Source organism: Drosophila santomea, chromosome 2L (assembly GCF_016746245.2).
Source record: "Drosophila santomea strain STO CAGO 1482 chromosome 2L, Prin_Dsan_1.1, whole genome shotgun sequence".
Taxonomy (NCBI): domain Eukaryota; kingdom Metazoa; phylum Arthropoda; class Insecta; order Diptera; family Drosophilidae; genus Drosophila; species Drosophila santomea.
In genome coordinates this window covers 22,661,424-22,687,967 of record NC_053016.2, presented here as the reverse complement: position 1 = coordinate 22,687,967, position 26,544 = coordinate 22,661,424, and the positions used below count along the sequence as shown (strand labels likewise).

At 40.3% G+C, this 26,544-nt stretch overlaps 1 protein-coding gene across 2 annotated transcripts in view; it reads right to left on the bottom strand.

Moving 5' to 3' along the window:
* LOC120455879 (transcription-associated protein 1) overlaps positions 1-26,544 on the bottom strand; it is a 140,415-nt gene that overhangs the window by 103,393 nt on the left and 10,478 nt on the right. For both annotated transcript variants that reach the window (XM_039642376.1, XM_039642366.1), the window contains exons 2-4: positions 26,042-26,227; positions 12,788-12,985; positions 12,081-12,247 (exon numbers count right to left, since the gene is read on the bottom strand). In XM_039642376.1, the coding sequence (XP_039498310.1) occupies positions 12,081-12,247; positions 12,788-12,985; positions 26,042-26,227 (551 nt within the window). The remainder of the gene's footprint in view (positions 1-12,080; positions 12,248-12,787; positions 12,986-26,041; positions 26,228-26,544) is intronic.

The window sequence follows — 26,544 nt, the reverse complement described above, 5'->3', positions numbered from 1 at the left end:
CTGGCAAACTTAGGAAAAGCCAAGTACTTCACAACGTTAGATTTGAAGTCCGGCTACCACCAGATATACTAGGCCGAACATGACCGTGAAAAGACCTCCTTTTCGGTAAACGGCGGAAAGTACGAATTTTGTCGATTCCCGTTTGGGTTGAAGACTGCGGGAAGCATCTTCCAAAGAGCGATCGACGACGTCTTACGGGAACAGATTGGCAAATCATGCTATGTTCACGTAGATGACGTCATTATTTTTTCTGAAAATGAAAACGACCATTTCAAGATGAAAGTATCCAACGAGAAGACGCACTTGAGTATCACGCGTTGAGTATCCTGGATTTATTGTCACCAATGGAGGTGCCAAAACCGACCCAGAAAAGGTAAAGGCCATAAAGGAGTACCCAGAGCCTACAAACTTGTATGAGCTAAGGTCATTTTTGGGTCTAGCCAGTTATTACCGTTGCTTCGTTAAAGACTTTGCGGTGATCGCGAGGCCGTTGACAAGCTTGATGAAAGGAGAAAATGGCTCCATCAGCAAGCACATGTCCAGGAAGACTCCCATCGAGTTCGGTGATTTGCAGAGAGATGCATTCGAGAGGCTGAGAAATGTCTTGGCTTCTGAGGATGTAATTCTCAGATACCCTGATTTCAGAAAGCCATTCGATCTAACGACGGATGCTTCCGCGAACGGTTCGGTGCAGTCCTATCGCAAGATAAAAGTCCCATCACAATGATCTTTAAGCCCCGAATGAAAGAGAATTGTTGGCCATAGTGTGGGCCTTAGGCAAGTTACAACACTACCTGTATGGCACTCGCGATATTAACATTTATACGGACCATCACCGTTGACATTCGCGGTATCCGATCGAAATCCAAATCCGAAAATAAAAAGATGGAAAGCGTATATTGATGATCATAACGCAAAAATCTACTACAAACCGGGAAAAGACAACCATGTGGCGGACGCCACAGAACGTTAATGCCTTACAAAGTGAGCCTCCGTCAGACGCTGCGACTTTTTTCCAGTCCAGTGCCATCCTTACTATGCTAATAGGGTTTCTTCTGAGAGCGTGCCCTATTCACATCCATTTCTTTTTCCTTATTTGGGTGTGTATCGGGGGCTAGTTCGTAACGCGCCACAGCTGTGTCGGCTATTTTGATTCTCAGGCATTTGTTGCTGAAAACCTGCAGTTTCTGCGTTATTTTTTTCGTTGCGAGCCATGTCTCACTTCCGTATAGCAGTATGGATTTCACACACGCATTGTAGATCCTGAGCCTTGTTCGTCGGCTGATTTGTCGGTCTCTCCATATGCGGTATAATCTCCCAAATGCTGAGCGGGCTTTGTCAAGACGACCGGAGACATCATCATCCACTCCACCACTGTTGGATATGATGGTGCCAAGGTATGGGAAACTGGTAATGAACTCGATTTATCTTGATGTTTCCTTGGCTGGAGTGGTTGAAGCGCATAGCTTTTGTTTTCGCTATGTTTATCTCGAGCCCTACGCTGATGGCTATCCTGACGAGGTCGTCACTTTTCCTCTGTATGTCGTCGAGTCTGTGCGATATGAGACAGATGTCGTCTGCGTAGTCCAAGTCCTCAAGGTGTCTGGTGAGGTTCCACGAGACGCTGCGACTATTCACAGCGAACTGTCACTGACCTACACGGTCGAAGCGACAGACCAACCAGTGAACTGCTTCAGAAATCAAATTGTTGTAGAAGAATCACGTTTCCGACTAAAGCGAAGCTTGGTGTTGTTTCGTAGTAAAACTCGCCACTTAATCAATTTCGCCGACAAAAGCATCATTTTGGAAATGCTAAAGTAGGTCGTGAACCCCGATGTCGTGAATGCGATACACTGCGATCTACCCACCCTGGCAAGCTTTCAGCACGACTTAATTGCTCATTTCCCGGCTACGCAGTTTCGATACTGTAAAAATATTGTAATAGATGTTACCAATCGAAATGAGCATTGGAAATTGTCACGACAGAACACAATCATGCACACAGGGCAGCTCAGGAGAATACCAAGCAAATCCTCCGCGATTACTATTTCCCCTAAATGAACAGCCTAGCAAAGGAAGTGGTTGCAAATTGCAAAATATGCACCAAAGCCAAATATGACAGGCACCCTAAGAAACAGGCAAAATGTTGCACAATGATATCTTCTCAACCGATAAGAAGCATTTCTTAACGTGCGTTGACAAGTTCTCAAAGTTTGCAATAGTGGAACCAGTGCTGTCCAGAACAATAGTGGACGTCACAGGGCCCCTACTTCAATTTGTTCCCCAAAATCAAGATAATATATTGCGAATATGCAAATATGACAGGCACCCTAAGAAACAGGCAAAATGTTGCACAATGATATCTTCTCAACCGATAAGAAGCAATTCTTAACGTGCGTTGACAAGTTCTCAAAGTTTGCAATAGTGCAACCAGTGCTGTCCAGAACAATAGTGGACGTCACAGGGCCCCTACTTCAATTTGTTCCCCAAAATCAAGATAATATATTGCGACAACGAAGCCGCCTTCAATTCGGAAACTATTACCTCGTTACTTAAGAACAGCTACCACATTGACATTGTCAACGCGGCCCCGCTGCATAGCTCGTCAAACGGTCAGGTGGGACGATTCCACAGCACCTTGTCAGAAGTCGCCAGGTGCCTTAAACTAGACAAGAAAATCAGCGATACGACAGAATTAATCTTGAGGGCAACGATAGAATATAATAAGACCCTACATTCAAACCGGCCTAGATCCTCCACTCGGGTTCCGATGATCGCTGCCTAGGCATTAAAGACAAGCTGATAAAGGCCCAGAAAAACAACATCGAAAGATACAACCCAGCTAGGCAAAACCGTGTTTTTGAGGTGGGAGATGATGTTTTCGTTAAAAACAATAAAAGGCTAGGAAACAAGCTTACCCCATTGTGCACAGAACAAACAGTGCAGGCAGACCTGGGAACGTCTGTTCTCATTAAGGGGAGGGTGGTCCATAAGGACAACCTCAAATAAATATTCCCACTATTTTTTGCTTATACCATATTTCTAGATAGTAAGCCAGATTTGAGAAAATACGCCGTGGTCTCATTCTACGTTTGGATTGCAGGTTCGCCTTCATAACGCTCATCACCCTGGCAGTTACAAATGTACGGATTACCGACTTCTCTCAAGCCAAATACATTCCCGTCATAGATGCTGATGTATTGGTGTTTGAACAACGTGACTGCTTGAGGCACTCGAGCAACATATCCGACTTTATTAGCATGGTAGATGAGACAGAGAAATTGTCCGAGTCTTTTCCACAGTCGCATATGCGCGAATTGTTAGATGTTGATATAGATCATCTCAGAAACTTGTTGTCCGTTCTAAAAATACACCACCGAATTGCGAGAAGTTTAGACTTCTTGGGTACAGCTCTAAGGGTAGTCTCAGGAATCCCGGGCGCCTCAGATTTCCTAAAAATCAGAATAACAGAAGCCCAGCTAGTGGACTCAAACTCCAGGCAGATTAACATAAACTCCGAAACTCAGAAGCAGATAAACAGACTGACTGACACCATTAACAAAATTATTAAAGCCCGAAATAACGATTTGGTTGACACCCCGCACCTGTACGAGGCCTTACTAGCGAGAAATAGAATGCTGACAAAAATGCTGATACAAAATTTAATTCTCACTGACTAAGGCTAACATAATAAATCCCTATTCTTGATTATGCCGATCTGAAATCACTAATTGAACAAGACACCCCAATAGTTAGTTTATTAGAAGCCTCTAAAATTAGGGTTCTTCAGTAAGATAACATTATCCATATACTAATAGCCTATCCTAGAGTCAGGGTCAGATGTAAAAAAGTCCTCATATACCCAGTATCACATCATCAAGTAATCCTACAACTGGACGAAGACACCTTGGCAGAATGTGAAGAAGACATCTTTTCGGTCACCGAGTGCATGGAGACCACGCACAACACCTTCTGCGAACGATCTCGACGCGAAACTTGCGCTCGGTCGCTACATGCGGGAAGCACAGCCCAGTGCAACACTCAACCCAGCCACCTGAGGGCAGTAATGCCTATAGATGACGGCATCGTTATTATTAACGAGGCAACAGCCTTATTAACGGATGGCGGCCCAGAGGTGCTCGTCAAAGAAACGCATCTGGTAACCTTCAAACGGTCAGCTACCATCAACGGAACGAAGTTCGTAAATCTCCGAAAATCAATAGGCAAGCAGGCTGGTGTAGTAAGATCACCACTACTTAACATCGTCGGCCACGACCCGGTACTGAGCATGCCCTGGCTACACCGCATGAACAACGACAATCTGCGCTTTATCCAAGGGTTTAAGGGCGAGGTTGACGCCGCGGGCTCCCCTAAACTTTGGTTCGTGGCTGGAGTAATCCTGAACGTTGGTTCACTCATCCTTTTTTTGGCATTAAGGAAAAGGTGAGCCTCCGTCGAAATACAACAAACCATCGATAAGCTTCATATAACCGAGGACGGTCATGATTTGAGGGGGGAGTAGTTAACAACTGATAGAGCTACCAAATATTTGTCAGCAGCTATATAGTTTACATTTATAAATACCCTAGCAACTAAGTAGCTTCAGATAAAAAATGCTGATGCGCCCCAACTGAGTTCAGCGCTCCGCGCTAAGAACGGTCAGCAGCGGCAATCGGACACCCAATATCCGGGGTACCGAAATGTGCTGCATAAATGCTGAGTCGGCTTGCCGACCATAAGCTTATGGCGTGCTGCATTGGAGCTAGGGTAAATTCCTATTTTCCATATTCTTTGTATTTAGTTCTAAGCGAGCACTTTAGAAATAAAGACACAGCTACTCCGGCGACTTGCCGGAGTTTGATATAATCTATCCACGCTGAGCCCGAAGGCCAGTGTCCAGCAAAGGGGGCAAAGTCACTCCCACCACCGTAATCTACTTAAGAAGACATTCCGCCTGGGTAACACCAGGACCAGGGGATCAACCATCTTCGTGAAATCTATCTAGGACCATCCGTAAAGGAGGAATACTGGAGCATAGGATCAACCTAATTTACATACATGCATTAGCGAATTTCTTAGACGTATAAAACGAACAAGGGTTTTTAAATAGAACAATCAAATGTGACAAATGTACATATGTATGTATGTACATATACAAACACGTGAGAAAACATTTTTAACTAAGAAAGTGCAAAACAAAAGCAAGAAAATACCCGCCAAGATAAGAGTCGGTGGCCTACGCACGTGTTTGCTTGCACACATACCCTTCAGTATCAAAATTCCTCGCCCGTATTTTTCCTTGCGAGATTTCGAACAAACAAAAACAATTCTCACAGGCTTTTTATAGGAAAGTTTCAAACAACGAAGTCAAGCCAAATTATGTCGTGGCTCTGGCGCTGCCTATGTTCGAAGTTCATATTTGTTGTTTTTTTTCGAGGTAGTTCAGAGCAGTGACCGAAAATGAGAGTGAGAGGAGACAAATTCAGAGTAAAGAAAAAAACGCCATGTATAGACTTCTGAATACCGTTCTAATAATTGGCGGGATATTTTTTTTATTTTCAAGTGTATGTTTAATTTAAATAAGTTGATTTAAGGATTTTAAATTATGTAAGACATTAAACGGTCGCTATATGCAACGCCCATGTTTGCCCATGTAAAACCGGTAAGTAGTGTTTCGCATTGATAAATTAGCAAAGCTAATTATAACTAATAACAACATTTCTATTAACTTATTGTTATATTTGTCTTTCTTCTTTTTGTAAATGCCCAGGACCTTTTATTTGTTATTTTGTTCGACTGTGCGTTTCGTGATGCGATTATCTTGCGTAAACAACTATAAGCGCCAAATTAACCAGAAGGTGTCTTCATTACTCCGAGGGATCAACTCTTTAACCCTTTATCATCGTTCATGGATCTTCAGATACGAAACTAGGCGGTTTTTATGTATCAAAGTAATTAATTAAAATAAACAATTTAAAAATTGAGTTAATTCGACACCGCACCCTTACATATCCTTAAAAAAAACACACACTCGTTCACATTAAATATGATTAGCTGTAAGAACTTTAGGAAAAGAGTAACAAATTAATTTTTAAGAAAAAGTTATGGAAGTTTTTATGTATATATAGTACATATAGTATGTTCAGACGAACATGAATATATATAAAAGGATTTACATAAGAAATGTATGTACAGTTAGTGAAACGCTGCAGCAATGCCTTATCTAAAATTAAACAACGCCTGAGCGTTAGGATATAGATATCTGGGATAAACAACGAACTCCTGCGTGGGTTTCATCCCTTAAATAAAGATGCAAGCGGGTCAGGAAGCATTTCTTTGAAGATAAGGAATATCGTGCAGTGGAAAATTCCTGCACTTAAAACAGTTTCTCACATCTGGGGAACAGATGGCCACTGCGTTGGACTAGTTAGAGATAAGATTAGAATATGTAAATATTATGTTAGCTATCTAAGCTAGGACTCGGAAAATAAAGATTCAGTTTAAAATTATCAACTCACAACTAAAGTTTTCTTATTTGGATCTTTACATGTACTATATATATATACATATAAAACAAGAGAGAACGCTATAGTCGAGTTCCTCGACTATCTGATACCCGTTACTCAGCTAGTGAAAGTGCGCAAGGAGGCTCTTCAACACTGACAGTTTTTGGCGGTTTGTGGGCGTTATAGTGGGCGTTTTTTGTTTGGCAAATCGCTAGATCGACTCGGCTATTGATCCTGATCAAGAATATATATACTTCTGCCTGTTACATACTTTTCAACGAATCTAGTATACCCTTTTACTCTACGAGTAACGGGTATAAAAACAGAAATCAAATTCGTGTTAATGTTGAATTTAACAATAAATATGATTCGTTCTTAAAACAAAGCACAAAGTGTGGGCTCTGAAATTAAAAATATTAATTTAGTTTTAAATTTGTACAACTTAAACCGTAAATTTGTAATGCACATATTAAAATTTGACTAGTTTTAGTCAATTATTTTTGATATTTAATTTAAGTTTTTCCCATACATTTATTTATCGCTCTTAAATTAGTACATTATCGTACTTAATCCCATCAAATGTTACTACATGGATCCAGAATGTTCGTTCTCAAATTCATAATTTGTCTCCAATTATTCGTTCTTGAATTTACTCTCGATGCGGTTCGTTCTTGATTTGATATCGAAAAGCGTTAGTTTTTCCATGCATGTAGGATTAAATGCGCCTCGATTGGGTGTTGCTGTTTATATACGCGTACGTTTTTTTTCAGATGCTGGTTGTAACGGTAGATATTAAAATTCGTTTTTGTTATGGGAAGATTGTCTAATGAGCAAACTAAGACACGATTGATTTCAAGAAAAGTACCGTTGTTTATTATTTCTACTCACACAAGAATGTTTCAAAAGCTGAGAGAAAGGAATTTGTGTCACCAACAAAATAAATTCCTGAAAACAGTTTCCAATGCCCAACCGTACCACGAAAACTCCATCATACACAAAGAACTTGGAATATAATGGTTATAGAGGAGGTCTCCCATGTCAGTGAAAGGTAACCACCTGGCCATCAACCTCGTAAAAAAATAGTCAATCCCTAAGACGCCTCAAGAGGAAACACTCGCTTGACCTCCCCCGTACCACCGTACTTAAATCTTATATCAGGACCTATGGCGACATAAAAATATATTGGATGGAATCGGTTTTAATATACATATTTGCATATACTTTGCATGCAATAAAAATTCCCTTTTTTGATTTTTCGATTTTTACTTCTTATATACATACTTACTTCTGATATCCTAAGTCTTTCCGTAGAAAGGCACGTGGATGCGTTCAAGTTTTGTTTTACGTTGAATACAAATACAAAACAAGAGAGAACGCTATAGTCGAGTTCCCCGACTATCTGATACCCGTTACTGAGCTAGTAAAAGTGCGAAGGAGAGTCTTCCACACTGACAGTTTTTGGGCGTTGGAGTGGGCGTGGCAAAAAGTTGTTTGGCAAATCGATAAAAATATAAAAGACTATACAAAAATGAAAAAATATCAAATTATTTTTCAAAAATGTGGGAGTGGCAGTTTGGGCGGTTTGTGGGCGTGGCAACATGAATCATGTCTCAGGAGTCTGTATGATTAATCTCAACTTTCTAGCTTATGTAGTTCCTGAGATCTCAGCGTTCATACGGACGGACGGACAGACGGACATGGCCAAATCGACTCGGCTATTGATCCTGATCAAGAATATATATACTTTATATGGTCGGAAACGCTTCCTTCTGCCTGTTATATACTTTTCAACGAATATTTGATATTTCTTATAAATATGTTTTCCAAATACGTATTTTTATAAAAATTAAGACATAAATTTTAATATTTAGCTGGTGCGAAATAATTCTGGTTTTAATTAGGTATGTTTACACATTTTTCATTGTTGCGTGCAAGGTGCCATGTGTGAGGAGACACGACAAGTTGAGATCTAGGAACAGTGTCTTAGAAAATCCGTAGGAAAAATGATGTCAAAACGCATTGGATGTAACGAAAGCTTGTCGTCTAGTCTAATAATGCTATCTAAAGCACCTGAATCCAGAGATTATCTACATCAGGTAATATTATTAAGACGCAGAAATGCCAAGTGCGCTTGCATTTTCTACGGCCCTAGGGTTTAAGCACTTGTGCATCAAACCTGTTGGTCTAAACGGCAGTTTAGTTTAGCAATAAAGTCGCTCTGCAATCAATTCTCTTGTTTCGAACCCAAAGCATGCACATCGCTGCCAAATTTTTTGAAGAAAAATAATTTAAATCTCTAGAATTCGCTTTCATAAAAATCGTCTTTCCTTTTGCAAAAAAGGCTTATAAAATGGCTTATTAGATCAACATTTTAGTTACCCTGACGTGATATATGCATAAACAATTTATAGTGCAATCATACAACTTAAACTTTAATTCGCTGTTACTGCTGAGTGATTTTTGCATAAACAATAATTGTGTACAAGAATCAAAAACTGAAGGCAGTGAACATTAAAGCCAAATAACGGAAGCTTCCGCTAATTGTTCTTTGAGTTCATCTTCCTGCTTGAAGCGAATTTGGTGTTGTTGCTGTTGCCATGGCTGCTGAAAATTCTAGAAAAGTTACCGCTGATGCAGACAGGGTACATTTTTAAAGCACATGGCGACTGCAATATATAATAGAGTGAAACGATTATCAGATTCTTAATGTAGTTCTACGTTAACTTCTTTTGACGATTCCGCTCTTCATGTGAGGTTCGAGCTGATCAATGAGTTGCAACAAACATTTCGGAAAAAAAAAAATTGAAAGCGATTTGAGTGAGAAATTAAATGATGTTCTCGTAACGCTTAAATCCTCAGTTCGTAGGGAGATTTCAAAGCGCGCTTCACAAATCCATTCCCACTCAACCTTTGTATTCGGCATTTCTCCGTGTGATCGTGGCCATCGGCAGCGTTCACTCCGGAGTAGGGTACCATAGCTGCCCCCTCTTAAGCTTCCAAAATTCGCTGGAGGCTATTCTAACTGGCCGCACTTTTATTTTGTGTTTACGACGATAATAGATAGTCATCCTGACCTTACAACCACTGAGAAGCTATAGCATCTACGATCCTGTCTGAGGGACAAGGCTTTGGAAACCATCGCTGGTTGGAAATTTAAGAAGGCAACTATGCTATTGCTTTGGAATTGTTACAAACAGATGTGCTAATCGGCGTTTGACAGGCGCATGACACTTAGATTTTGCGGCTAAGGGCAGTACAGACTGGTTCGGTTTCAATGCTTCGTGAGCTTTCGAATAAATTTAACGTTCATACTCGTGCGCAACATAGAATGCATCGATGGATGCATTATTGCCCAAGTACTTGTCCAGAAGCTGGATCCGGCGAGTCAGGCGAAATGGTAGGAGCATTTAGAGGATCCAGTCTTCAAAAACTTAGTTACTACGTGGGAATCAATGGCATCGTTTCTGGAGCAGCGATGCAGGACGCTGGAAAACATTGAGTTCGCCATGGCAAGCTATGCGCCAAGCAATCAGGTGGGAAGCAACAGAGCATCTGACTTGCTTGGGCAGTTCTTCTTGCTAAAAGTGTCAGCCCTTCGACCTGTGTGTTCTGCAATGATTCTGGCCACTCAATAAATTGTTGCCAGAGCTTCAAAAACCTGACCCCAGCTAATTGATTCAAAGAAGAAAAAAATACTTCCACTTTGCATAAAATGCCTCAAGACGGCATCAACTGAAGCAGTGCCTGCTTCATCTGATAATTTCGGCCTCGCCTTCACCCCATTAAAGATCACAGCCGGAAGAAACGCTTGCTTCTGAGTCACATTATGCCGTAGAACCCTCTACATGGCCTGGAACGCCTACTGCTCTTCATGCACAGGATTTTGCTAAAGATGTTGTGCTCCTAGCCACCGCCGTTCGGGAAGCTTTGTTCCTTCCGTTTTCTGCCTGAATCTGGATCTCAACTTACCTCATACATCCCGATTCGCAAATCAGCTTAATCTTAAGAAAAAAATCTGTCAAAATCGCCAGATTGTGATACTGGAATAGGCTATTCTAGTTTTGGTACAGATGGTTTGTCAGTAAACATTTCAATGCGATCTCGAACTTCTAACTACTCGGCTGACATCACAGATGTTATAACCTTCAATATTATTGAATGACATGGACATTTGCAACTGGTACATACTCAAAAATCTTAATCTCTTGGACCCAGAGTTTCATCGTTGTCAACTTTTTCACGCTAAATTTAGCTTTCAACCTTAGCTTCACCCTCTGTTGACCAAGATGGTCTTCGTCGAGTATATGGGCAGCTGGAGAAGTCTTCGGTGGAGTCAGTGACTAAAATCCAAAATCCCTAAATTTGTATACCCGTTACTCGTAGAGTAAAAGGGTATACTAGATTCGTTGAAAAGTATGTAACAGGCAGAAGGAAGCGTTTCCAACCATATAAAGTATATATATTCTTGATCAGGATCAATAGCCGAGTCGATCTGGCCATGTTCGTCTGTCCGTCTGTCCGTCCGTATGAACGTCGAGATCTCAGGAACTACAAAAGCTAAAAAAGTTGAGATTAAACATACAGACTCCAGAGACATAGAAGCAGCGCAAGTTTGTCGATTCAGGTTGCCACGCCCACTCTAACGCCCACAACTGCCACGCCCCCACTTTTAAAAAATGTTTTGATATTTTTTCATTTTTGTATTGGACTTGTAAATTTCTATCGATTTGCCAAAAAAATTTTTTGACACGCCCACTCTAACGCCCACAAACCGCCCAAAGCTGCCACGCCCACACTTTTAAAAAATGTTTTGATATTTTTTCATTTTTGTATTGGACTTGTAAATTTCTATCGATTTGCCAAAAAAACTTTTTGCCACGCCCACTCTAACGCCCACAAACCTCCAAAAACTGTCAGTGTTGAAAACTCTCCTTTGCACTTCCACTAGCTAAGTAACGGGTATCAGATAGTCGGGGAACTCGACTATAGCGTTCTCTCTTGTTTTATTTGTAAACATGTCAACTTTGGGGACACAGTTTAACAGCATTCTTTGTTATACATGCAGTTCAGCTGCAAAAGCATATAAGCTCTCCCCTCTTGCGCTCACTCTCTTTTTTATTACTCTCTCACCTACACCTTTGGCTTAGCGTTCTACTGTTCGCTCTGCAATTAAGTCGTTCTTCAATCAATTCTCTCGTTTCGTACCCTGAGCATGCAATTTCTCGAAGAAAAATAAGTTAAATCGCAATTAGCAAAAAAGACTAATATTATTATACCGACGAAGTCGCAATTTTAGGTACGGATAAGAATGGCATAGGTGAACGCGAGGGATAAACTTGCACTTTGCGAAGCGGTTCGTCGACTGTTAGACATTTGGGTTGGATGAACAGACAAACATGGACCGAGCTACTCGGCTATTTAATATGACGGAATCTATTCCTTTTACTTGACAATAAGTTTTCAACGATTATAACAGTACATCTTTCTGCTGTACGAGTACGAGCTATAATTAAGTGGAAATTAAATAAAAATTAAAAATAAAATAAACGACAAACGTCGAATATTTAAATTTACCTTCGAGTAACTGTTGGTTGCAAATTAATAGTTGTCAATATAAGAGGAATGAATTCGGAAACTTCTTGATGTACTGCATTTTTATATATTTGGTACATTAGTACAACAATTATTGGGAGCTCTTGTAAAACTTTTAAGGATAATATTCCACGAGGAAGGAGATTATACTGAAACGAAAAACAGATGATTAGTAAATATTGCGTGTAAAAAAATAGTCTACGTTAAATAGTTGGAACCCAACAACCACATAATAAGGTTAAATTTATACTTTAAAACTAAAATTTTTTGGTAAAATAAAAATGTCAAAAAACACTATTTATTTTTTGAACAAACCTGATCTGTTAAGCTTTTTAAATTAAAAATTTAAGAGGTTGTTAGCATTGTGAAAAAATTGGCAAGAATTGTGGCCTTCTTTTGCCATCTTGATACAAAGTTGAAAAAAAATTACATTTTACAAAAGAAAGGCGTTAGAGGATTGGCAATCTTCCTGTTAACCACCGGTTAGATACTAGCACTTACAATAGCTGAGCAACGGATATCTGGTAGTCAAGGAACCCTACTAGCATTTACACCAGCTGAGTATGGGATATTTAATAAACGAAGAACCATATTATAACATTTTTGGTCTACAAAATATTATGAAGTGGCTGCAAAAACCCTTTTTATAATATATTTTGTTTATTCAGTTATTAGCTAAAAATACTTACAAGTTGTTGTTGAGAATTTGAATCAAGTGCCTTTTCGACATGTATAGTTCTAACAGAATATGCTTCGGATAAAAGCAGTTCCAAATTTAAGTCCTTTAAATCTTTAACCCAAACATCATTAGATGTTTCAAATATAGATGTAAGATGGTTAGGAAGATTTGTATAGATATCCTTAACAAATCCCAAAAACAGTTGAATCTAAAAAATAAAAAAGGAGTTATCAAATAATTACTATAATACAGTTAACAAGCTTTTGCAAGCCGAAGTTAATATTGCAGTCCAAATAATCATAATTATATAAGGTTGAATAGTAAATGAATCGATCGGTAGCCAGATGACTGAATTCAGATTCAGACGCCATCTTCTTTAGATAGAAACCTTTTTTAGAGAAAACCGTACTTCTACCATCTTCTAAGCAGCTTAATATAATGAGACATTTTTTATAAAATTATTTACAGCTATTTACATATTTATATAGATTTATATTGTGATGGGGATGTCGATAACATAAATAACATCAATGGGAACTTTGTTCATACATGTTAAGTCAAAACCCGGTCTGGCAGATCTTGATGGTGGTGACGTTTGAGTCTTCTGTCCGTAAATCTGCATTTCGCGGTGCTGCGTTGCCCAGTCGCCTTGCTGGCTGCTGGGATGTAAACCTAATCTCTCCTGATTTTTTTGGTCACCTTATGGATTTTATCTCCTATTTTTTTGACCTTGAGATCACGTTCGATATCATAGCTGCTTTCGCAGTAGGTGTATTTAAGAATTAAAGACCGAGAAACCATGCACTTCAGCGCTGCGAGGAATGCTTTGTTCGGCAGATCTGAAACCACTTCGATTTGAATTGCTTTGGTTGCCATGCAAATAATGACGGCTAAATACGACTTTTAAGGACACTATCCTCTGATGCGTAAGTATAGGGCCGCACCTTTGAATAGGTTGTCGCTCTAGAGCATTATGTCCTGTATGATGCAAATGCCAGCGTATATTCATGCGGAATGTGATTTACTGGATATGATGTTTTTCGGATTTAGGAATGTTAGCATTGTCTAGTCGTCCTCCAACCCAGATAAGCAAGATATCCTGACAAACTGTTAGGTAATGGATAAAAGAAAAAAATTTCTGGTTTGGTTTTCGTTAATTATCGTAAATATCGTAAATGTATACGATTGGTGCTGCACATTTCAAATAAGGCACAATATATGCGCCGAAGCTCTTTAGGCGACAAAAGTGTGCCAAGAGTAGTACGAAACGGAAGACCTAAGCGATGTTCGTTCATTTTTAAAAAACATAGTATTCGACAACTGTTGTGCTGTACGTGATCTTTCTGTGTTCTGATTTGACGACGCACAGTGGCGCATTAGATACTTTTGCTTTAATAAAATCATAACTCTTGAACCAGTTGAGAGTTCATAATTTTTTTTTTTTAATAAAAGGTTGTTTTAATACCTTTCGATTAAGTGGTCATACAATATGGTGTGATAAATAGTAGATTTTATACTTGAAAATTAATGTTTTTGGAGGCAGTTTTCTCAATTTGTATACAATTTCGACAAATACTTTTAATTTGTTTTCTCTGAAAATGTTAATATGGTACATATTTAATGTTTTAAAAACAAAAAATACATAAATTTTCAAGAAAAAAAATTTTTTTTTTTATTTTGTATTTTGTCAATTTTTCATCTATTTTAACCTTTTTATACCCGTTACTCGTAGAGTAAAAGGGTATACTAGATTCGTTGAAAAGTATGTAACAGGCAGAAGGAAGCGTTTCCGACCATATAAAGTATATATATTCTTGATCAGGATCAATAGTCGAGTCGATCTGGCCATGTCCGTCTGTCCGTCCGTCTGTCTGTATGTCTGTCCGTCCGTATGAACGCTGAGATCTCAGGAACTACAAGAGCTAAAAAGTTTAGATTAGGCATACAGACTCTAGAGACATAGACGCAGCGCAAGTTTGTCGATTCATGTTGCCACGCCCACTTTAACGCCCACACTTTTGAAAAATGTTTTGATATTTTTTCATTTTTGTATTAGTCTTGTAAATTTCTATCGATTTGCCAAAAAACTTTTTGCCACGCCCACTCTAACGCGCACAAGCCGCCAAAAACTGTCAGTGTTGAAGACTCTCCTTCGCACTTCTACTAGCTGAGTAACGGGTATCAGATAGTTGGGGATCTCGACTATAGCGTTCTCTCTTGTTTTTTTTTACAAATAATTAAAAATAATCATTCAATTTTACTTAATTTAATATTTTTGAAGAATAGTTAAATTATTCACATTCATTTAAAATCATTACAAAGTCAGAGATTGAAAAACAAGCCGCCAATACAGGAAAAAATGTATGCCCGCCATACAATTTCGTACTGCGCAGCAACTGCGCTTGTAGCAGAATTTGCAATAAGCCGCGCGTTTTTTACCCTGAGTTGAAAGTATATTTTGCCTGAAAAATTCGGGGTGGGACGTGGGGGGACCCGATCTCTTTTGATTCTGATAAAAAACAGGGAATGGTAGGGAATCAATACTCCATCAAAATTGAAAAATATGTGAAAATTAATACTTCGGCAAGACAGGTATTCCTGCACTTGCAAAGAATATTATACATTTATTCTACCTTTGTTTTACCATGATTTGATGACCCTTTTCATAGAGACCATAACCAAGCCGGTCGGTTACATATTTTACCTAAAAATCGAACGCAGTCAGAATTTTCTACAAAAAATACCTGCTTTTTTTAGCAACCCAAAAAAGGCTCAACTTTGAACACGTGTAACTTCTAAAATACTGAACCGATTTGAATTATTGTTTGGATTCCCTTTTGAACTATTACCTGAATGCGATATCCCACGCAACGATCCGTTGTCATCAAAATTTGAATTTAATTAAGCAAATGTATCTAAGGCGCCACTGTGCGACGTCCGCATCAATGATTTATGATTATAGACTTGGGATAAAGTTAGCCAAGTTGCAGATGACTGCCTCAAGGGCGATGGTCCTAGTAGCCACATATATGCTTTGAGTTCAGATGTAGTTGCATATAGAATATGAAACAATATCAGCCTGTTTGTGTCAGCCGGGTACTGCTGTCAGCGAAGAGGTGCGTACAGTTGCGCTAGCATGTGTGCAAACGGTATCGAATATTACCGTGTCCAGCCCGAACGAGTAAAAACTATCTTGCGGTAGATTTTTGATTTTGTGTTTTGGTATAGAGGTAAAAATCCAATTAAATATGGAAACCAATGTTGTCTGCTTCCAAAACAAATGCCGTCAGTTAATAAAGCCTGAGCAGTCAAAAATGACCTGTTGGCTATTTGATAGAATTGTACACACCAAGTGCGGTTTTTACGGCCGAACAAGTTATCACCTATCTAAAGGATCAAATCTAAAATACTGTTGTGTTACTTGCCTAGGAGTTGCGGAAAGGACTCATCAGTAGTTATGGCGTGGCTAAAGATAATTTTCGTCGAGCTAATGATCTTCTTTCCGCGCTAGATTCACAATTTAATAGTCTTAAGCTATTAGAGGAATCTCCAAAGCGCAAGAAAGCCGATGGTGGTAGGCTGCTTAGGGGAATGCCCCGCAGATCGGCAGCTAAAAAAGACTCGGAGCAATCCGATCAATCCGTTGTGGAGGGAGCCCAGTCTGCAATTGCTGCAGATTCCGTTTTGTCCCCTCTGGTTTCTCAACCGGTGATTCAACCTGTCCCGAAAAGTTTACCACCACAGATGAATATTGAGTCCGGACTACCGGAACAAGTTGGCACTTCAAAAATACAACCTGCAGTGCCAAACCCCTCTCGGTGGTTCCACCAAAGAAACAAATTTTCATTTCTCGGCTTTCCCCTGATCAAACATCATCTGATGTATTGTCTTATATACAAGACAAAACAAAAGCCGACAACATAAAAGTGAAAAAATTTAACGCTAGGTACATTTCATCTTTCAAGATGATGATGAGCTATAATGAGCTATTCTCTACCTTGTTGTGCTGGTCTTTTGCCGGATAGTATGGTGGTGAGAGAGTTCGAAGCTTAGATTAAAAATAGAAAAAAAGGGCCCGTGGGAATTAAACTTCTCACACGTGATCACTCACCAGATCACTGCCCCATCCTCCTTTTCTACTTCTACTTCTTCATCTTCAAAAAACTAAAGTCTAGTCTCACTATCTGTTATCAAAATGTAAGAGGCTTGTGTAGTAAGCTAACTAATTTTTATTCAGATAGCTTTTCCTTTTAGTTCTAGGAGACTTTCATATACCAGGTCCAAGAAGAACAGTCGAATATTCTGCTGCCTCTAGCACAGCATGACTTTATTGACGGCGTGCTCGACATATCGTTGTCGCAAGTTAATTATATTCGAAATTCTCTTGGTCGATTATTGGATCAATGCTTTGTTAGTCCTGAAAGTGTGTTTCTGACTAGAGTTGCACCTCTTAGTCAACTTAGATCCATATCATCCTACTAACAAAGTGACAATCGACACAGGTACCGTAATAAATAAGAGGCCAGCTAGGTCAACCAAACGAATTCATTGTTTTCTTTCGGAGGCAAAATCATTGTTTATCTGGCTTTAATTGGTCCGATCTTTATTCTTGGAAGCATATTGCACCCTAGAACGGACGAAAGCATTGTATACAGATAGACGAGAGTACGGATCTCTAAACTGCAAGGTATTTCGCCTAACAAACCCAAAAATTGCATACGCCGTGGGAAGAATTAGGAAGTCCAGAAGTTGCTTCATACGGGTCGGAAACAAATCCACTGCACTCGACTAAAGAGGAAGAGTGAATACAAAGCTTAGAAAGTTTATCCCGTAAAGCGAAATGAAAAACTTTTTAAAAGGCTTTTGCGAAATCTGTGTAAACCGAATAAAAAGGAAAAAAGAAAATAATAAAAGCTGTGCTTAGAGATACATAACCCATAGAGAGGCATTGGCCCAAGCTATCGATATAAGCATGAACTAGGAAGGATAATTTTGTTACAAACTTTGCAATATTGCTGATTTTAGCAATTGGCGTGTAGTTGGAGACAACAGTTTCACTAATATTTTTGTGAATCGGCATGCTCGTGGCAATTTTCCATCTAAAAAAGCCAAGTTTTGTTTTAAGAAAGGGGGGACTCTACCATGTAGACGCCACTCGATACAAATAAGTCATTGGAGTCCTAGTCCTCATAAGGGAGCAGATGCTATCCAAATGGGCATGATAAACAACAGCGTCGCTTCCAGGGGGTATATAAGAAGTCACAATGAACAATTTCCCATTCGTGTAAGATACAGATACAGACAACTGATCCAAAATATTATTATCCTGAAAGAATTCGATGAGTGTACTACAAGAAATACGGCGAACAGCCACAATAACACCACCACCCCTCGCGTAAAGCATTGTGCTTTTGTTTCGATCTTTACGAAAGAATTTGAAAAGATTCAAAGCAAAAAATTCTGCCAAGTTGATATTAAACCATGTTTCAACCAATAAAAGAACATTGTTGGCAGAACTCATATTGTCGGTCATTGTTTATTGTTTGTTGTTTATTGTTGGCATGTGAAGTAGAAAAAATTTAAAGTCTAGTGTAAGTTAGTTTAGGGCGAATTCGGGAGCATATTAAAGTTCTCTCTCGCTCTTTGCGAATTCGCCCCGTCTTCGCCAACCTCTGTTAAGCTAGACCTAAGAACACATATGTTAAATAGAGATGAAGTCGAAAATTGAATTCAACCCGCCCAGACGCATGTCTTTTCGTTGTCGTCGTTGCGAAATTAAAACCTAATTCTTCTTGCTAACAAAGTTAGATCAATCTTTTTAATAAACTAATTAAATTCTTCATGGCGCCCCCGGGTGGACAAGAATTAGTTTAAACAAATTAAAGTGACAGTGACACATATAATATATAATATAATATTTATATATATAATAATATAAAAGTGCAACATAAAAAATTGTTCTTTGTTTTTTTTTGAGTGCAATAAATAAATATATTGTTGCCCGCGACGCGCAGGTGTGTTTAAACAATAAATATTTCTTAAACATATTCCGTGTCGGTGGCGAAATACCCTGCTTCCGGAATTGCCGCCACCACCGAGGGAACTTTTAAGGAAAGTGGCCGCTAAAATTAGCGTTCGGAAATCACAGGTATTTGTGCAAAAAATAGAAAGCTATAGACAAATTTAATGTTTATTGTCTTGTGCTGGAAGATTGCACCTCGCTTTCAGTTCTTGGCACATATGTACGTATCAATATAGCAGAGCTAGATTGCATGCAAATTATCCAATTTATTTGTTGATAAAATACATACACATACATATATTGAACCGCTTTTAGACGCAACATTATTTATTATTTTGTACTGTATTATTGCAATCACTGTTGCCCCCCCTTCCCCCTCTCGTTCGTTGAAACTCGCATTAATAGTTGGGAATACACAGACAGCCTTATATACTAGCAGCTGCAGCGGTGAACTTTTTGTTTTCGCTTCGCTTTTGCACCGCTACCTGCGTTGTTGTTGTTTGGCCCTTTTTCGTTGGCGCGCTTAGATGAGCGTCAAGTGACGCTCTACCCTGTATTCTGCGGGTATACCCTTTTCGGCGTCATTTCGCACCCACTATTAATTGATACTGCGTGACTTGAATTTCAATTTAAATAATTTGTTTTCGTTGTTCTCATCAGAAAAATATTTAATATACATTTCGAACAATAAATTAAGAATTTATGAAATTAAAAATAACCAATTTTTTTGGTTTAATAAATTTCTAATTATTGATTCGAAGGTTATTAAATTATATTGTCGGTCTGATTTGAGGTAATTTGTTTCGGCAATTTATTAATCTAATTCGGAAATAAATTTAATTAATTTAATTTAATTAATTTAAATATTTAATTTAAAATGAGCCTAGAAACCAAAAATATATCTGTTCTGGAAGAGCTGAAAAGCAAGCTCCAAAGTCGGGTCAGAACAATTCGCCTATTAAATGAGCGATTCGAAACGGGATCGATTCCGCTATTAGAGGAAGAATTGAAATGTCGACTAGAAAACTTAAATGCTTCAAATAGTAAGGCAAATCAATTACAAGAACAGATAGAAGACATAGATTGTAGCGATGAATTTGGCGACGAGTTGGAAGAGCTTTGTATAGTGACCAAGGCAAAAATAATGTCCCTGTTGTCTGTCATGAAGGTAGCAAGCGTCAGCGAAGCTCCGGGAACAGCTGCTGAAGCTCCAACTCGTGCGCGACTTCCGAATTTGGCATTGCCAAAATTCAGTGGAGATTATTCGGAGTTCAAAAATTTCATCAGCCTTTTCGAAACTTTGGTTCATAAAGACGCCAACATTCCAGTTATCAAAAAATTTAACCATTTAATTTCATGTCTCTCTGGTCAAGCTTTAGGAACAATTAAAGCTTACCAACTCACCGAGAGCAATTACGAAAAGGCACTAGCCAGTTTAAAAAAGGTATACGATAACGAATGCCTCATCTTTATGAATAATATATCAACATTGTTTAGTCTTCCTAAAATATCGCATCAGTCCGCTTCCTTCTTGAGAAACCTTATCGATACTGTTTCGTCGATTTATGGTTCTCTGTTATCGATAGGAGATGATACAAAAATTTCGAATGCAATGTTCATATATTTGGTATTGAATAGAGTCGACCCAGTGACCAAACAAAAATGGGAGGAACAGCTCGATTATGAGACTTTGCCGCTTTGGGCCGATTTTAAAAAAATGTTAAATCGCCGATATCAGCATTTGTCAGCTGAAGAATCGACAAAGCCGAAGCAAGATAAAATTGTGGCGAGCAAGCCACATAATCGTAGCTCATTCTCGTGTTCCTTCTCCAACAGCAAGCCTCAGCAAACGTTTAGCTATTGCAATGCAGCAGATCATTTGCTACAGAATTGTATCCCGTTTGGGCGTCTCTCTGTAATGCAAAGGTTCGAGTTTGTTAAGTGTCGAGCTTGTGACCGCTCACACCATATTCTGGTTCATAGATATACAGTGCCTGAGAACAGTTTAGCATTGCCACCCCCGTCAGAGACCATATCTCCTACTTTTAACCAAGATCAGCCTTCCACGTCACATGTTATGCATGCCACGTCCTTGGACAGGGTGATTTTGGCTACGTCAATCGTAAGCGTCCGTACGAAAAACGGAGAATAGTTTTGGCCCGAGCTCTGCTGGACTCTGGGTCTCAAACGAATTTTTTAACAGAAGAACTGCCGAACCGCTTACAGATTCGTAGAGAGGAGTCGTGTATCAACTTACTTGGTATAGGCGAGTCCAATTCTCAAGTCAAAAAAAAATTACACACAGTGGTGAAGTCGCGAATAAATGGTATTGAGTTCTCGTTCGATTTCTGGATCTTAAAGTCGATCTCCGGTTACCATCCGGATCAGTCGGTGAACGTCAGTGATTGTAAGATCCCGAAGAACCTACCATTAGCAGACCCATATTTATACAAGTCACAAAAAATTGATATGTTGATAGGAGCAGAATCATTTTTCGAATTTCTAGCTGTTGGTCAAATTAGACAAGGTCCTGACTATCCAACTCTACAAAAGACCCTTCTTGGTTGGTTTGCTTCGGGCAGATACAAGTCTGCAGTCCCGAAACAAGTTGTGAATAGTTTCAGTTGTAGTGAAGAACCTTTAGTATCGATTGACAGCACACTACAGAAATTTTGGTCGCTGGAGGAAATGCCAAATCCAAAGAAAATTCTGTCGCCTGAGCACAAGTTATGTGAAGACCATTATAGGAAGACTTCTCAGGTATTGCCATCAGGTCGGTTTAAAGTTAGGCTGCCGTTTAAATCTGATCCAAATTGATTAGGCAACTCCTTCGAGGTTGTCGCTTGAGCGAATGTTGTCTCGAGATCTTAGCATGAAGACCATGTACTTGGAATTCATGGAAGAATATCTCGCCCTAGGTCATATGTCGCCTACAGACAACCAAATCCCTTCCACTCCAAATTATGTCATTCCCCATCAATGCGTGTTAAGGCCCCAGAGTACGTCAACAAAGTTGCGCGTCGTGTTCGATGCGTCCTGCAAAACATCGTCTCAGGTGGCCTTAAACGACATCCTGATGGTGGGGCCGACAATTCAAGAAGAGTTGTACTCCACTCTACTCCGCTTCCGGCTGCACAGGTATGCCCTGACTGCCGGTGTAAAAAAGATGTTTCGCCAAGTAATGGTTAATGAAGCGGATAGGAAGTTTCAATTCATAGTGTGGATGAGAGACCCCTCTGAATCCTTGAGATTATACAAGCTCAACACCGTTACATATGGTACTGGACCAGCCCCATTTCTGGCTATTCGGTGTTTAAAGAGGTTAAGTCGGTACCTATCTCGGATTCAGAGTCAACTAAGGCGTTAGGAATACCGTGGTTGCCTAGCGAAGATGCCTTCAAGTTCAAAATTGACACTTCTGTCATGGGTCTCCGAGCGACAAAACGGAACATACTATCGGTGACATCGAAGCTGTTTGACCCCATCGGCTTGTTAAGTTCCATTGTGATTAAAGGAAAGATCCTATTGCAGGAACTCTCGCTTAATAAGTTAGATTGGGATAAGTCAATTCCAATGCATTTGGAAACAGCTTGGGATATGCTAAAAAGCACTCTGTCTCAACTGGATGAGATATCGATTCCTCGGTTCGTGCATACCGACCCATTGTCACCGGTACAGCTACATGCCTTTGCCGACGCCTCCATGAGAGCTTATGGAGCTTGCGTCTATATTCGTAGCAAAACTGCCGAAGGTTTTAAATTATCGTTGTTGACTTCAAAGTCAAAAGTAGCGCCGCTCAAGACCAAAACGCTCCCAAGGCTTGAGTTATGTGCCGCTCACCTTCTCGCAGATCTCTGCCATAGAATCAAACCCTTATTAAAAGTCCCTATCGAACGAATTGTATACTGGTCGGACTCTGAAGTTACTCTTTACTGGATTCGATCTCATCCATCTTCGTTGTCGACATTCAAGAATGGTCAGGAGAAGCTACATGGCGGCATGTTCCCACAAAGCAGAACCCAGCAGATATCGTTTCGAGAGGTTGTGACGTCGATGAGATAGGGCAGTCGATCTGGTTCACTGGCCCACCATTTCTGAAGGACGAAGAAGAAAACTGGCCCAAAAATGCGCATTTCGAGCCGGATGAGGAAGTCTTGCGTCAGGAAGCTAGGAAGACTGTGGTCGGGCTGACCGCTGCTGTGCAAACTTCCGATTTGCTGGATGTCATCGAGGGGTTTTCGTCACACCTCAAACTGCTTAGAGTGTTCGCTTATATGTTCCGCTTTAAAAGAAAATGCAAAGACAAGAGTATAGTTTTCGAAGAAACTCTGTCACCGACTGAATATAATGAAGCGTTTCATAAGATTATCGAAATAGTACAAAAGCACGAGTATCAAGTAGAAATTGAAAAGGTTCGTAAAGGCTCCAAGCTCGGCCCAAGTCTTCAGCGATTGAACTCATTCATCCATGAGGATACAGGCACTTGGTGGAACTTTTCGTTGTTGCGAGTTGGGGGGCGACTAGCTAACGCTCCTATATCATATGATGCCAAGTTTCGCTTGCTGTTGACGAAACGCTCGCAGTTTGTGCAGAGCTACGTCCGGCATTTGCACCATTCCAATTTTCATGTCGGCCCTCGAGCACTTGTGAGCATCCTAAGACAGCGTATTTGGACCGTAAACGCTCAGGAACTCTGCAGTCAGACAGTTCGATCATGTGTGCGCTGCTTCAAATGCAAGCCTCGACTGATGACACAGATAGACTCCGTGCTCTCCGCCCATTTGCGATATGTGGCGTTGATTTTTGTGGCCCTGTCTATATGACATTAAAAATTCGAGGAAGGCCCCCGTATAAGTCCTACGTTGCCTTATTTGTTTGTTTTGCGTCCAAGGCGGTTCACTTAGAGATTGTCTCAGATCTAAGTACTGATTCTTTTCTATTGGCTTTTCAAAGTTTCATTGGTCGACGAGGATGTCCGCAGACGGTGCATTGCGACAACGCGACGAACTTCGTCGGAGCGAGTCGCAACTTCCTGGCTCTTCGCGATCGGATCGAGGAGCAGGCGGATGCAATTCGCGAGTTCGCATCAAAAAGCGGATGCGAATTTGCGTTCACACCCCGTCGGGCTCCGCACATGGGCGGACTATGGGAGGCAGGTGTGAAAACTGCAAAGCACCTACTCCTACGAGCGGGGGGCAGCGCACTTCTCAACGCCGAAGAGCTGGCAACAGTCCTCGTCGGGATCGATGCCACGATGAACTCGCGGCCCCTCGGAGCGCTCAGCCAGGACCCAAGCGACGGAGAGGCGCTAACTTCCGGGCATCTGCTGACAGGCGGGCCGCTCATCGCAGCACCAGCACTCCGGACCCCGGACCAGGCGGGTCTCAGTTGCTTGCGGCGATGGCGGCTTGTCTCGTCAGTCAGGCAAACGTTCTGGCGGCGATGGTTCCGGGAATATGTCCTGGGCCTTCAGGTTTCGGGGCAAGTGGCACGAGGAGAAGGCCAACGTCGAGGAGGGCCAACTCGTCGTCGTGGCAGAGGACAACCTGCTGCCTCAACAGTGGCTCCTGGGAAGGATCGTCGCGACGCACGCAGGAGAGGACGGCAAGGTCAGGGTCGTCGACCTTAGGAGGAGTGATGGAGCCATCTTCCGGAGGGCGATCCACAAGCTGGCGCCGCTGCCGATTTGTTGAAGCCGTGGAGGCATTCAACGGGGTCGGTGTTGGCGGAACTCATATTGTCGGTCATTGTTTATTGTTGGCATGTGAAGTAGAAAAAATTTAAAGTCTAGTGTAGGTTAGTTTAGGGCGAAGGCGGGAGTATATTAAAGTTCTCTCTCGCTCTTTGCGAATTCGCCCCGTCTTCGCCAACCTCTGTTAAGCTACGCCTAAGAACACATATGTTAAATAGAGATGAAGTCGAAAATTGAATTCAACCCGCCAAGACGCATTTCTTTTTGTTGTCGTCGTTGCGAAATTAAAACCTAATTATTCTTGCCACCAAAGTAAGATCAATCTTTTTAATAAACTAATTAAATTCTTCAAACATCGTAATTGAAATTAGAGCTGCGCATACGCATCCGATCCAGAAAGCGACAGAAGCGCAGGTCCACACAAAAGCTAGAAAGTTGAGATTAGGCATACAGACTCCAGGGACATAGACGCAGACCGCTATAATCGACTTCCCCGACTATCTGATACCTGTTACTCAGCTAGTGGAAGTGCGAAGGAGAAATTTCCACACTGACAGTTTTTGGCGGTTTGTGGGCGTGGCAAAAAGGTTATTGGCAGATCGAGAGAAATTTACAAGACTAACAAAAATGTGCAAAAGTATCAACAACAAGTAAAAGTTGAAAAGTATGTAACCTGCAGAAGGTAGCGTATCCGACCATATAAAGTATATATATTCTTGATCAGGATCAATAGCCAAGTCGATCTGGCCATGGTCCGTTTGAGCGTCGAAATCTTATAGACTATAAGAGCTTGAAAGTTGATTAAGCATGCAGACTCCAGAGACATAGACGCAGCGCAAGTTTGTCGATTTATGTTGCAACGCCCACTCTAACGCCCACAAACCTGAAAAAACTGCCAATGTGAACATTTCTCCCTCGCACTTCCACTAGCTGAGTATCGGGAAACTCGACTATAGCGTTATGTCTGTTTTTTTTTTAATTCAACAAGGATGTTGAATCTTCTAAAAGAAGGGCGGCTGGGTAAAATGCAAATACAACCTGTATATACCGAGATACCAATAATATTATTTGTCAAGAGCAAACTATTGGAGTTATTCAGAACTCCTTGGATGACATAAAATTTTGTTTTTAAACATTTCACACACGTTTACCGTCGATAGCAGAAATAAACAATTTTCAAACTTTTAAACAAAGGGTCCAGACCGTGAACCCATTCGCCTTCATAATAGCTTTGACCTACTTAAGAAAGTTGCACCGTGGCGACATAATTACAAGGCCGCAGCTTTAACCAATCGAATCCTTCTGATCAAACACATTTTCCACTGCCCTAGACGCGGTCACCGATAAAATCAATAGTTATAATGAATTTCTAAAATTAGTTTCACATTGGAAACCTAACTAAAATAACCTTACCAATAAAACGCTAATGCAATAAATAATATCGTTTTTTTTAAATAAATTTTTTCTTTTTTCAAATTTTTGATTTCGAATCGAAAACCAACCTTATCTATATTTTCGTATAAAGAGTACGATGACATCATTTTACTTACCTCAGGATTAAACGATGGTCGAAAATGCTTATGCAGTTCAATTATAACGCGAAGACTTACAAGAACATTTTCCTCGTTATCAGTTTTAAGTATTTTAAGCATCATTGTTATTATTGTTTTTACATGTTGCCTTAAGCTTTCTGTTATAGGCAATCGATGAATCATTTCTAAAATCAGCTTACGAATCTGAAATTAAAAAGAGAAGGTTATGAGATTACTTTTTTGTCACTATACCCATTACTCGTAGAGTAATTCGTAGATTCGTTGAAAAGTATGTAAAAGGCAAAAGAAAGCGTTTCCGACCATATAAAGTATATATATTCATGACAGCCGAGTCGATCTGGTCTTTCCGTCCGTCCGTATGAACGTCGAGATCTCAGGAACTATAAAAGCTAGAAAGTTGATATTAAGCATGCACACTGCAGAGACATAGACGCAACGCAAGTTTGTCGTTTCATGTTGCCACGCCCACACACCGCCCTAAACTGCGGTATTAAAGACAC